Below are 14,086 nucleotides of genomic sequence, written 5' to 3' on the forward strand. Positions count from 1 at the left end.
AAATATGAAATGAAATGAAATGAAATGAAATGAAATGAAATGAAATGAAATGAAATGAAAAAGTAAAAACTGCATTTAAAAAAAAAATTTTTTTTTTAATGTTTATTTATTTTTGAGACAGAGAGAGACAGAGCATGAACTGGGGAGGGTCAGAGAGAGGGAGACACAGAATCTGAAACAGGCTCCAGGCTCTGAGCTGTCAGCACAGAGCCCGACGCGGGGCTCGAACTCACGGACCACGAGATCATGACCTGAGCCGGTCGGCCGCTTAACCAACTGAGCCACCCAGGCGCCCCAAAACTGCATTTTTAAAGAAATCACTGACTATGTTTTGATGACTGGGCAAATTTATTCATTTAAAAATTTGCCCTGGCTGAGTATTTCATTTTTTTTTATTTTAGAGAGAGAGAGAGAGAGAGAGAGAGAGAGAGAATGAGAGAGAGCGCACATGTGAGTTGGGGAGGGGTAGAGGGAGAGAGAGAATCTCAAGCAGGTTCCACGCTCGGCATGGAGCCTGATGCCTGACGTGGGGCTCAATCCCATGACCCTGGGTTCCTGACTTTTGTTTTGATCCTGGTATCAGAACCCAGGTGCCCCTGGCTGAGTATTTCAAATTCTGACTGGAAAACAAGAGTGTAATGAAAGGTTAGTGCTATTTTCTATTTATTTTATTTATATACATACATATATATTTTAAAAGTTACTTTTCATTTTTTAATTACACAAATGATACATTTTCAAAGTAGGAAAACTCAGAGATATAGGTAAGCAATGGGTCTTAACTATATCCTTCTAGATTTTTTTCCTTTGGACACACATACATATGTTTTATTACAATAATCCCTGCCTTTCCAAAAAAAAAAAACCTTTCAAAAATAACAAAAACCCAACAGTAGAAATAAAAGTAGACTGGGTCCTAAATGTACCACAAGTGCTCATTCATTCATACTATATACAAGTCTATGTGCATTCATTTCAACTTCAACATTTAAAATCTAAATTGATGCTGTTAAAATGATACTAAAAGATTCCACCTGAAACACCAGCCATTGAAGAATAACTAGAACTTGATTCAGGCATGCTGCTGCTAAAGAGCCAAGTATTATTTTTTTCATTAAAATAAGTAGCTTTCTAGTACTGCATCCTTTGAAGGGAACAATGTCTTACTGGTTCAGCCACAGTGCTTCACGTATATGGTTACTATTTTAAAAATTCTTCATTCATTCTGGTGTCCTTGAAAATATTCATCAAACATAGAAGACGACTCATCTTCATGTTCCTGACACAAAGAACAAAATAGAAAATATTCATTTCCCCTAAGGTAGACCTAGTATGTGCTTACGTATTTTTCAGGTAATGCCCTACCAGGAGATAATGCCCAACTGCATTTTAGGTGTATTTTACAGTGACAAAAGGCATGAGTGATAGAATTTTTCCAGCTAAGTGGTAAATCAAAGTGCCTGTATCTCATTGGAAGCACTTCTCACTTGAGTTTACACCTGCCGATTCTCAGCTACTTTGCTGAGATAGTGGCCTATGATGACTACCACCAGGCTTCCCAGTGACATGTGAGGGGAGCCCAAGTTCAATTGGATTTCATCTCCTCTCTGCACATGCCCCCACGCCCTGAGAACAAAGAAACTTAATAATACTGTAGCCTCAATAACAGGGAGTAGAACTGATACTGCTTGTTGAGCAAAGATGTCAATTTCAGAGATCTCCCAGAAAAGCCCAGATTACCACTGCTGCTAAGACAAAATTTAAGGAGTTGCTGGGAATATGTTAAGAGGCCACTGAGTGCTGGCAAACATTGATACCAAAAGCCAATAATCAAAATTACCTTTGGTTCTTTGAATTCTAAGTCTTCTCCATACTGAATGGCAAAATCAATATGCTGTAACACAATGTTCATGCTTTCTTCATCTGACTGATCATAAGGTAAAAATCGAACCATGCTGTAGTCATCAATCTATAAGTTGGGAATTTCAGAAAGGGTCATTCTGAAGCTGTACAAGACTTAACTTTCAACTTACATTTTCGTTTATAACCATTTATACTTCCGATTTAAAACATCTGCATGTGGAAGGGGGGGAGGAGGGACAGACACAGAACAACAGCAAATCATCATTGATTTTTCTGGCCTCTGACCTCCCGGATACTCATTAACTTACTATTTAACTAGACACTTACTGTTTCATACGCATTTATCTGAATTCAACAACCACCAGGAATTTCAAAAGGGCACAGACAGTTCTGACCTCCCCAGAAAGCTTAGAATAGTAGACACATCAGTTAACTTATCAGCTACTGCCAATAACTACTTCTAAATTAAACTTCTGAGGGGTGCCTGGGTGGCTCAGCTGGTTAAGTGTCTGACTCTTGATTTCGGCTCAGGTCATGATCCCTGTATCAGGCTATGTGCTGGGTGTGGGACCTGCTTAAGATTCTCTCTCTCCCTCTGCCCCTCCCCATGTGTGCATACACGTGTGCTCTCATAAATAAGTAAGTAAGTAAGTAAGAAAGTAAATAATTTAAGCTACAGACTGGCCACAGCCTGCCCCTACCTTCCTCCCTTTTGCAAAGAATAGGGTTGGACTCTGCTTCCTGTAATAGTGGCCACTGACTAGCTATGGGTAAACAGCTAACCAGGTTATGGTCAGGTTATGGTCGGGTTTTTAAAAAAAAAAAAAACAAACTTGATGAGAGCCTGGGTGGCTCAGTGGGCTAAGCATCTGACTCTCGATTTAGGCTCAGGTCATAATGTCACTGGTTTGTGAGTTCAAGCCCCGCATCGGGATCTCTGCTGTGAGCACAGAGCCAGCTTCAGATCCTCTGTATCCCCCTCTCTCTGTCCCTCCCCACTGGTTCTCTCTCTCCTCTCTCTCAAAATAAATAAACTTAAAAAAAAAAGAAAACAAAACTTGAAAGCTTACCAGTCCACATATAGCTTTAGTCAATTTTTTGAATTTTTTGCTTCTTAAGTCACTTGCAGAATCGTCTAATAAAGAATACATGTCTGGATCTAGAAACCTTCGAAGGAGAGAAAAATGATGAATAAAACGAAGAATAAATCAGGAACGTTTTGTAGACTGACAGAATGTCACATCTCTGCAATTAAAATCTGATGATAATGGAAGAAGTGAACTCACTTTTCAATTTCCTTTTTAGCTTTCTTGCTCAGCAGATCCATTTTTGTCATGATGTTAACTTGTGGAATTTCTAGAGAGATCATGGCACTCAGGGCTGCCAAGATGCCAGAGATGAACTGAAGGAGGAAACAGAAAAGGGAAGATAAATTAATTGTTGCCAATAAAATTTGCTGGTCTCTGCATAAAAGAGAGGCTTTTACTCCTCAATGGAACAAAACTGGCCTAAGTAAAAGAAATGCTAATCCTAAAGAAAAGACAGTCCATTCATCAGATGGTTGACCGTTGGTTTCCAAAGGTGAGAATAAAGAAGAAAGAGGCAGATTTAATTTACAGTGATCGTAAATTACAATTGTAAATTACCAAGTCCGGCTGGCTTGGTCATCTGAGCACACAACTCTTGATCTTGGGGCTGTAAGTTCAAGCCCCACATGGGTGTAGGAATTACTTAAATATAAAATCTTAAAAAAAAAATTTACAGTGATCACAAACCTCAATCTAGATGTTTAACTTCTTTTCATCGAATATTCCTTAAGAGCGATTAATGGGAAATACAGTTCATAAGCTAGACCAAAGGCCCTCAGAGAATCAAAAATAGACTTATAAACTATGCACTTGCTTTATTTTTCTTGGTAAGTAGTTCCCCCAAATCTATATGATATCATATTTTGACTTAAAAATACATCATTATAATAACTGAATAAGGGATACTAAATAATTCTGGAATACCGTTTTGAAATGTCCAGAATCACACAGTGATTAAAGAAGACTGTCACCTGTATATACCCATGACTAAAAAATCGGTATGATTGATCTAAACCTTGAATGACTCCACCATGAACTGAGAGTCAACGAGAAAAACTCCACAGACTCGGAACTCCCACTGTTCCAGCTGCTGGACCAGTTGTTTCATCACAGGCAGGTGTGTATACAGCTCAATCTGACCTACATGAAGAATAATAACAAGACTATTATAAACAGGAAATATGTGAACTCATTAAATTACGTGAAAAAAAATTTTCTAAAAATGGTTAATAAAGGGAATCAAAAGCAAGTGCTACAAAGGTGTGTGTTGTTTGGGAATATTCATCAAGCTGTATGCTTGGGATATATACACTTTTCTGTAGGTTCAATTAAAAGCAAGGGAAAATAACGTGAGGGCACAAATGATCACATCTAGGTTAGACTCAAGTCTAAAATTCACAATTTTGGGGCAGCTTGGTGGCTCAGTCAAACACCTGACTCTTGATTTTTGGCTTGGGTCATGATCTAATGGTTCGTGAGATTTAGCCCCATGTCGGGAGCCTGCCTGGGATTCTCTCTCTGCCTCTCTCCTGCACGTGCTTGCTCGCTCTCTCTCTCTCTAAATAAATAAATAAATATTAAAAAAAATAGGGGCGCCTGGATGGCTCAGTTGGTTAAGCATCCAACTTTGGCTCGGGTCGTGATCTCACGGTTTGTGGGTTTGAGCCCCACATTGGGCTCTCTGCTGTCAGCACAGAGCCCGCTTTGGATCCTCTGTCCCCCCCACCTCCTGCCCCTCCCCAGCTCGTTGTCTCTTTCTCTCTCTTTCAAAATAAATAAGCATTAAAAGTAAAATAAAATAAAATTCACAATTTGGCTTAAGAAGTTGTGTGTGATTATGTGTCCCCCATCAGCTTCACCTCATGACATTTCCCTGGGTTTTCAGTACTCCAGCCACACTGGCCTTCTCAGTGCCCCAAACCCATCTCACTTTTTCCTGTCTCAAGGCTTTTGGCATGCTGTGCCCTCTGCCTGGACCATGGTTTCCCTCACCTTCACCTCACAGCCCAGCTTACGGGCCACTTGATCAGAAGACTCCTAATCTTGCTATGTGGGGGTCTGTACTACTCCTGTGGAGAACCTACCAAAAATGAATATTAAATAATAATTTGGGTGATTTTGTTCATTCTGTTTAGCACTTCCACTTGACTGAGGGCTCCGTGAGAGCAAAGGCCATGGCTTCCTGGCTCTGTATGGTATTCCCAGCACACAAAGTAAACCCTCAGTAAACTCATGAATGAGTTAGTGTCAATGAATAAGAGCTTTGTACTTCACTGCAATATGGTTTAGAGCTACAAAGGCTCAGTCCACTTTTTCTCACTGAGGATAGAGCCAGCACAACTTCAAGGAAAAGGTCATGTTCAAATTGTAGACTTACCTGGACAGTCAAAAAGGATATAGTCATCCTCTACGTGGCCAAGACAGTTCTCTAGCCAGTCAAAATTATTGGCAAAGTATTCCATGCAAAATACCAATCCTCCATTGGGACCAAACCGCAGACAGTCATCCTCCATGACATCATCCACCTCGATCAGCTCTCGAATGTCTGCAAAAGATAGACAGGGCCCAGAATATAAGAACATCCATTCAAAAATTGTTATCCTCACTAGTGAGAGTTAATAATTATATAAAAAAATCACATATATGAAACTATTCCTGTACATGATTATTCACTTCTGATCAAGTAGCAGTATTTGTGGGAACTAATTAAATAAATTACTATATAGCCAGATAATGGAATCCTATGTAGCCATAAAAAGGAGAAGTTCTTTTAAGTATGCATGTGATACAATCTTCCAGGTCTACTTTTTTATTTTTATTTTTTAACGTTTATTTTAGAGAGAGAGAGAGAGAGAGAGAGAGCGCGAGGATGGACACAGAGACAGAGAGACAGATCGAGAGGGAGACACAGAATCTGAAGCAGGCCCTAGGCTCCCAGCTGTCAGCACAGAGCCCGATGTGGGGCTCCAACCTGCAGACCACGAGATCATGACCTAAGCTGAAGTTGGACGTTTAACCGAATGAGCCACCTAGGCGGCCCTCCCAGGTATACCTTCAAGTGAAAAGTTTAAGGTACAGAATTCTGTGTAAAAATGCCATCATATGTGTCAACAACAACAACAAAAAGACAAAGATTCACTATATACATAATAATACACATATTTGATTTTATATGCACAGACTCTATACGGAAAACCATCCTAGAAACTGGCAACACTGGATGCCTCCAGGTAGGGGAGCTGATTAATGAGACACAGAGCTGGGAGGGAGACGTTTTCCTGTATACTTACTCTTTGTACCTTTTGCATTTTGAACCATGTGAATATATACTACTTACTCTAAAACAAGTACAACAAAACCAAACCAAGAAAACCAACTGCTATTTCTTAACATCATGACCTCAGGGAAGCTATGTAACCTCTCTGCATCTCACTTTCTTTATTTATAAAATGGCGGACAAATCATATATGCTGGGGTAGAAGGATGAAGACTCCATGGGATAATGTAGCTAAATCACCTATAGCGGGAGCTTAAAAATTCTGGTATATGTATAGTTCTTCTCTACTACTAATTTTGGAAATTTATTCCTTATAACTTTCTACCACAGGTTTTTTATGTTTGTGCTCAAACCTACAATCTCTGGGGGCACCTGGGTGGCTAAGTCGGTTAGGCGTCCATCTTCGGACTAGGTCATGATCCTGAGTTTGAGCCCTGTGTCAGGCTCTGTGCTGACAGCTCAGAGCCTGGAGCCTGTTTTGGATTCTGTGTCTCTCTCTCTGCCCCTCCCCTGCTCACGTTCTGTCTCTCTCTCCCCAAAATAAATAAACATTAAAAAACAAAACCAAACAAAACTATAATCTCTGTTCACAGAGAAATGCCTCACTCATAGCCATGTTTATATGGATAATATCTTCCTATGCACTTCCTCTCCCTATCAAGGGGATAAACATCTGACCCAAGTTGAGACAATGAAATAGGTCTTCTAAAAGGATGACTCAAGGGGTGCCTGGGTGGCTCAGTCAGTTAAGCATTCGACTTTGGCTCAGGTCATGATCTCGCAGTTCATGGGTTGCTCTCTGTGCTGACAGCTCAGAGCTTACAGCCTGCTTCAGATTCTGTGTCTCTCTCTCTCTCTCTCTGCCCCTCCTCCATTCGTGTTCTATCTCTCAAAAATAAATAAATTAAAAAAAAATTTTTTAATTAAAAATAAATAAATAAATAAAAGGACACAAGTCAGTCATTAAGACACCTGGACCAGAAAGGGATGTGAACCTGAAGTTGGAGGCACTTTGCTGGGCCACCTGAAGCGGAGAAAGCTGGTCTGTAAGAGAGAGAAAAAGGCAGAGAAAGACAGAAAGCCGGCTTTAGTTTCTGTTAGTTTTTGTGTTTTGGGTTCTAGTCTCTCATAAAGCCTTCCTCTTGGGTTTTGTAAGAGATTCCCTTATTCATTCTAAATAATCCTTTTATATAAGCTGGCTTGAGTGCTTTTTGTTGGGTGCAATGAAACAATCCCAAAGCAATGCAATGATGTTTTTTCAAGGAAGATGACTATTCAACCTGCCTCCTCCACCCCACTCACACCCACTTCCAGCCACTCTAACGTCCTGATGGCACAAATATCATTAACAGAAATCAGAAGCCAACCAAAGAGAATTTCCCATATTCCCACCACCACTATTACATGGTGCCTTCCACCCTGCCTTCCCTCTGCTTGCAAGGAAGAAGCACCCCACTCCAGGGACACCTGGTGGTTCAGTCAGCGGAGCATGCAATTCTTGATTGCGGTGTTACTAAGTTTGAGCCCCATGTTGATTCTATTTCTTAAAAATTTCTTTAAAAAAAAAAAAAGCCCCCCACTCCTAGTGAAGGCAAAACCCTCCACCTGTTTGGGATTTCCCCCTCCCTTTCTCACTTGTGAAGTTATTCCCACCGTCTGGCATTTTCAGTTTCTTTTTCTACTGGATCGTTCTCTTCAGCAATCAAGTCCGACCCAGTGTTCCAGTTAGCATCTCCAAGGTTAAAAGGAAACCTCCCTTGATCCTCCTATCCCCTCCAGTTCTCATCCCACTTCTCTGCTCCTTTCACAGTGAAACTTTGTCTCCTGTCTGCGTCACTGCATCACCTCCGGGCCACTCTTCAAACCGCTCTGCTGAAACTTCTAGGCACAGTTACCACCAACCACTTCCATGTCCCCACGTCTAACACCCACTTCTGTCCTCATCTTACATGAACTCCTAACCATCAAGAACATCACCAAGCACAAGCTCTTTCTTGAAACTGTCTCTCCTCCTGGCTTCTGTGATACAACATTTTTCTGGCTTTCCTATCTCACTGACTCCACTGCCTCCACCAGACTTCTGAAGATCAGACAACTTCAAGGCTTGGCCTTGGGTTCTCTTCTCTCACCATACTTCCTCCTGAGATGATCTCATCCAGGCCTGGAGGTTTATGTTCTGTCTATATGCTGCTGATTTGCCAACTTATATCTCTAGGCCAGACCCTGTCCCAGAGTCCCAGACTATTATATCCAATTGGTTCCCTGACGCTGCCTCTTAGATATGTCAGACATCTCCAGCTTAGTAAGTGCAAAGAGAACTGCCCTAACCTAAACAGACTTGTCCTCCTTCCTGGTAAATGGTACCACATGCTCTCTTCAGCAATTCAGGACACTCAAGTCAGAGATCTAAGAGTCACCCTTGATGATTCCTCCCTTTCTTACACCCTTCGGGTTCACTCTCCCACAGAATGCTAATTCCATTTGCAAAGTAGATACCAAATCCATCTACTTCTTTCCATCTGTACCATAACCACACTAGTCCAAGCCACCTAGACATTTTCAAGAGCCATACTGCTAGTACCTGCTACTCCTGACCCCTAGAATCTCTGTTTTTCATCTGGGAGTCATTATCTTTAAAAATGTATATTGGGGCACCTGGGTGGCTCGGTGAGTTAAGCATCCAACTCTTGATTTTGGCTCAGGTCATGACCTCACAGTCATGAGTCCAAGCATGAGTTCAAGCCCCTTGTTGGGGCTGACTGTGCAGAGCCTGCTTGGGATTCTCTCTCTGCCCCCCTCCCCACTTGTGCTTGCTCTCTGTCTCAAAATTAATAAATAAACTTAAAAAAAAAAAAAAAAAAGATGACTGTATTTCTTTAAAAAAAAAAAGTATATCGGATGTCAATCCCCTCCTCTGCTTTAAACCCTCCAATGGTATTCTACTGCTGACAGGTACTATAGATTGAATGTTTGTGTCCCCTTGAAATTCCTATGTTGAATACCTAATGCCCAAGGTGATAATATTAGGAGCTGGAGCCTTTGGGAGGCACCTGGGTTATGAGGATGGTGTCTCATGAATGGGATTAGTGCTCTAATAAAAGAGGCCCCAGAGAGGTCCCTTGTCCCCTTCCATAATATGAGGACATGGGAGTCAGCAGTCTGCCACCTAGAAGATGTCTTTGACCAGAACCTGACTCTGCTGGCATCCTGATCTTGGACTTCCAGCCTCCAGAACCATGAGAAACACATTTCTGTTGTTTATAAGCTGCCCTGCCTGTGGGGTTTTGTTAAGGCAGCTCAAACGGACTAAGAACACAGGATAAAACCCAAACTTCTCATGTCCTACTGGCACTTCTTTGCTTCACTCATTATGTTCCAGCTCATTGACATACTTGCTTTTTCTGGAACACACCAAACCCCTTCCTGTCTCTAGGCTGTTTATTGCCCTGACATTCCCTCATCTTGGAAGGCATCTCCCCTGCTTGGTGAGCACATTACTATCATCATCAGGTCTGGGTCCAAATCTCCCTTCCTGAGACTTTTCCCCGACTACCCTTCCTAAATCAACTTCCCCACTTATTCCCTCTCATCAGCCTATTTGCAATCCTTAGGACAATCTGCAATGTTTATAAAGCATGTGCTCAACTGAATGAATAAATTAAAAGAATTTTAAAAAACAAAACAGGCTGCTTACTTATACTATGATCAGCGGTAAACCTGATTCACCACAGCAGGACTAAGCATGAAAGGGACAGAAGGGAAGTGTGACAAGGGAGGAGTCTACTCACTTAATTCTTAAACCAAAGACCAGGAAAGGATACTGTCACCTATGTCCACATGAGTGGATGTCACAAATGACATTCAGCCTCATGCTGTTCACTATAAAACAGGGAAGGAAACTGTAGTAATTAAAAATTTCAGCTTTTGTGCCAAGCAGCCTGCACTTATGGTTTCTCCACCCCCTTATTTTTCCTGAAGGAGGGGGAAGGCCCTGCTGAGGACTCACCAGCCATCACGGAATAGTTGAAGTGTTCTGCTGCAGGATCTAGGTTCACAACTTGGACAGATCGATTGAGGGCTTCACAGTGCTGGACCATGGTGGCACAGTAGGTGCTCTGTAATGTCACAAGGCATGAGGGGTCAAAGCAACAGGCAGAGTAGTACAGCCCCCTACACCCCCAGGAGGACTCTCCATATCCCTTGGTTAGTATCCACTAAGGGTAAAACTATGCCTTTATTGACCAAAAATCTGACTGAAAACAGGAAAGGTACTGGGCTGGGAGTCAGGGACACCAGACTGGGCTGCGGATCCAGACCTGGCTGGGACTCATGCATAACTTTAGGGAAATTGCTTCTCTACTTTGCTCATTTGTTTCCTTCCTTCCTTCCTCCCTCCCTTCCCTTCTTCTTCTTTTTTTTTTTTAAGGTTTTATGTTTGTTTGTTTATTTAATTTAAAAACTTTTTTTTAACCTTTATTCATTTTTGAGACAGAAACAGAGCATGAGTGGGGGAGGAGCAGAGAGAGAGGGAGTCACAGAATCTGAAGCAGGCTCCAGGCTCCAAGCTGTCAGCAGAGAGCCCAACATGGGGCACAAATCCACGAACCATGAGAGCATGACCTGAGCCAAGGTCAGACACTTAACCGACTGAGTCACCCAAGTGCCCCTATTTATTTTTTGAGAGGGGCGGGGGCAGAGAGGAGAAACAGAATCCCAAGCAGGCTCCACACCATTAGCACAGAGCCATATGCAGGGCTCGAATTCATGAACTGCGAGATCATAACCCGAGCGAAGAACAAGAGTTGGACGCTTAACCGACTAAGCCACCCAGGCGCCCCTTAAGACTTTAAGTAATCTCTACACCCAACATGGGGCTTGAATTTATAACCCTGAGATCAAGAGATGCATGCTGTGCGGAATGAACCAGCCAGGTGCCCCCCTGCTCAGTTTTCTAATCTTTTAACTGGGATGGCCTCTACGATCACTAAGGCTCCCTGCTGCTCTAACATGCAAAAAGTGGAATTTAAAAAGAAGATTTCTGATCATACCACACAGCACACACAATGTCTATGTAACACACAATATCCTTACCAGGATGATTACAGTCCAAACAAAGATTTAGGTAGGGTGGTCAGGGATGATGTCCCTGAGGGGGGGGGGGAATGTTTGAGCCAAGTGATGTGAATGTGCTTACCAGCCAGGGGAAGAATATTTCAAGATGAGAGCACACTGAGGTCAATAAATAGCCTAGAGATAGGCTATCAGTTTGCAACTTTTGGTTTAGAGAATTCTTTATCCCTCATGTAATCCTTAACACACTATGTTAAAATCTCTAGGCTACTTGTCTGTCTTTCCTACTCTCTATTTAAGGGCAGGGATGTGTTGGGGCGCCTGGGTGACTCGGTCGAGTATATGACTCTCGATTTCGGCTCCGGTGGTGATCCCAGGGTTGTGGGATTGAGCCCTGTGTCAGGCTCCATGCCCAGTGTGGACCCTGCTTGAGATTTTTTTTTCCTCTCTCTCTCTCTCTCTGAGATTTTTTCCCCTCTCTCTCTGTCCCTCTCTCCCACTTGTGCACTCTCTAAAATTGAAAAAAAGAAGAAAAAAGAAAAGAAAGAAAGAAAAAAAAAAGGGCAAGGATGTGTCTTATTCAGTTTTACAAGCCCAGAAACTAGCATGGCACCTGATACATAATAAATGCTTGATAATTGTTTCTAATTGGCTGACTTACTATGTTCAGATATAAACTATACAAGGGCAGAAATGTGTGTATGTTTGTGTATGTGTGTTTTATTCACGATACAACCCCCGGGGCCCAGAACAGTGCCTGGCAAAAAGAACATGCTCAGTGAGTACTTTGGATAGCAGGCATCAAAAATTTAGAGAAAGGTACTTGTCTAACACAGTCAGAAAATTCATCTGGGGCACCTGGGTGGCTCAGTCAGTTAAGCGTCCGACTTCAGCTCAGGTCATGGTCTCACGGTTTGTGAGTTCGAGCCCCGCATCAGGCTCTGTGCTGACAGCTCGGAGCCTGGAGCCTATTTCGGATTCTGTGTCTCCCTTGCTCTCTGCCCCTCCTGTGCTCATGCTCTGTCTCTCTTTGTCTCTCTCAAAAATGAATACACGTTAAAAAAGTTAAAGAAAAGAAAAAGAAAAGAAAATTGATCTGGAATATAGAAGATAACTTCTATTAACCTTTCTCCTCAGTGACTTTTCACATACCATTCTCTCTAACAGGAGGCCCTCTCCATGCATCACACTATATTTTAATTAACAAGACACCTATCAGTCTTCCCAAATAGACTACAGGCACTGGGTAGGCAAGGGCTATATTACAGTCACATGTAGATCTCCTGCACCCAGAAGAGGTCAAGCCTGAGAATAGTGTCTTCAAGATTGAAGACAGACAAGACTTCCAGACTCCAGAGCTTTTCACATTCCTGTTATTTGACCAGTATCTTCACCATTTCTGCAATATCTGAATGACCCTCATATCACTCTGCTAATACTTGCTTACAAGAAAAAAAAATAATCTCTATTGTAAACAGGAAGCCAGGTATATTTATCATAACATGAAGGTAACCGTAAAATTAAATTAACCCTAAAATTAAAGGTACCTTAAAAGGTACCTTTAAAGGTCTATTTGTTCTAGCTAAATACAAATGTCTGTCAAAAGCTCTAAGATCCGACCACGGAAGAGACCTGGGGATTAAAGAAGTGTTAGATACACAAGCACCAAACTGCCAATTTCACCTCAATGCAAACTGAAAGAGAATTGAAAAGGGAGTAACGTTCTCAATACATGATTCAATATTCACTAATGTTAGGTCCATGTACCTCCTAAAAGCGCCTCAAATACCAGAAGTCCACGTCTCAACCTCTAAGAAACAGTGATTGATGAGACCACACTTGAACCTTCTATGAGCGCGAGAGGGCGGGATTGTGGAGTTACACAAAACGATTCAAATTCCAGCCGTCACTTACTTACTAGCTGTGTGATCCTGGGCAAAGAACTTAACCTTTCTGTGTCTCGTTTTCTGTAAAATGAGAATAGGACTTCTCGCACAGTGTTTAAACGCAGTATCTGGGGTACAGGCACATTATAAACATTAGCAACCATCGTTAGTTACTCCACCTTCAAAACCACAACAAAAAGAGCACTGAAGCACAGACTGCAGAGGCGAGCTGCCCAGGGTCCCCAGTAAACGCATGCGCCGGTCCCGCCGTCAGGACCAGAACCTCCCTGCCTCCCACGAGCTCGGACTTTTCTCTTCTTCTCCCGCCAAATGCTCACCTTCCCGCTGCCTGCCGGGCCCATGACCAGCTGCGCATACCGAGGCATACCGGCACTCCAAGTCCCGGGTGCTGCTGGCGGCTCGACACAAGGTCCCACCGCCCCGCTCCCTTCAGCCTTCGCGCGGCGCTGACTGAATTCCGGGAACACGATTTGCGAACCAATCGCAATCCAAAGTCCTTCGGTACCTTCCGCTCTGCTACATCCCCGACTACGGAGCATCCCGCAGGTCACATCTCGTGTGAAACGCGTTCTCACGAAACTTCGGGGAGGGCGGGAGGGCGGTTCGCGTGTGCGCAGAAGTAGTTGACGGAAATAGGCGGTTGGTAGGCTCGAGACGCTTGGTTGCCTTGGTGATAACGGTTAACGGACCACACTCAGCATCGCTGAGTTTGGGGCTTTGGTCCTTGGTTTGTGTACCGAGGTTTGACCTATATGGTGACTCTCAAGATTTTCAAATTTGTAAAGAAAGGGTCTGGAATACTAAGGTGCAAGGCACCTCCTGTTTTAGGGGACATGTATATTTCCTTCTCGTGACTGATCCCTTCCACAAAAAAGATGCAA

The 14,086-nt window shown here is 42.7% G+C and overlaps 1 protein-coding gene across 4 annotated transcripts; it reads right to left on the bottom strand.

The window, feature by feature from the left end:
• Window positions 1-650: 650 nt before the first annotated feature.
• GPN3 (GPN-loop GTPase 3) lies at window positions 651-13,875 on the bottom strand. Of its 4 annotated transcripts, none has more exons than XM_019467482.2 (9): window positions 13,523-13,772; window positions 10,235-10,343; window positions 7,201-7,272; window positions 5,329-5,496; window positions 3,967-4,091; window positions 3,150-3,265; window positions 2,934-3,030; window positions 1,841-1,969; window positions 651-1,279 (listed from the first exon to the last, which is right to left on the bottom strand). In XM_019467482.2, exons 1-9 carry the CDS (start codon window positions 13,742-13,744, stop codon window positions 1,217-1,219), a joined length of 1,101 nt encoding a protein of 366 aa, XP_019323027.2. In that variant the 5' UTR covers window positions 13,745-13,772; the 3' UTR covers window positions 651-1,216. The 4 variants fall into 4 exon arrangements, with proteins under 4 accessions (XP_019323027.2, XP_019323031.1, XP_019323029.1 ...); XM_019467486.2 differs by lacking the exon at window positions 13,523-13,772 and adding an exon at window positions 13,047-13,414; XM_019467484.2 differs by lacking the exon at window positions 7,201-7,272 and having other exon boundaries at window positions 13,523-13,722.
• Window positions 13,876-14,086: the final 211 nt, after the last annotated feature.

Source organism: Panthera pardus, unplaced genomic scaffold, assembly GCF_024362965.1.
Source record: "Panthera pardus isolate Hobbes unplaced genomic scaffold, ASM2436296v1 HiC_scaffold_15, whole genome shotgun sequence".
NCBI lineage: Eukaryota > Metazoa > Chordata > Mammalia > Carnivora > Felidae > Panthera > Panthera pardus.

Excerpts from the sequence above, each read along its gene's own strand:
- GPN3 (XM_019467482.2), bottom strand. The coding sequence starts at position 13,744 with ATGCTCCGTAGTCGGGGATGTAGCAGAGCGGAAGGTACCGAAGGACTT. Across the intron at positions 3,031-3,149 it reads GCTAAAAAGGAAATTGAAAA|GTTTCTAGATCCAGACATGT; the intron begins GTGAGTTCACTT and ends TCTCCTTCGAAG. Across the intron at positions 1,970-2,933 it reads CTAAAGCTATATGTGGACTG|ATTGATGACTACAGCATGGT; the intron begins GTAAGCTTTCAA and ends CCCAACTTATAG.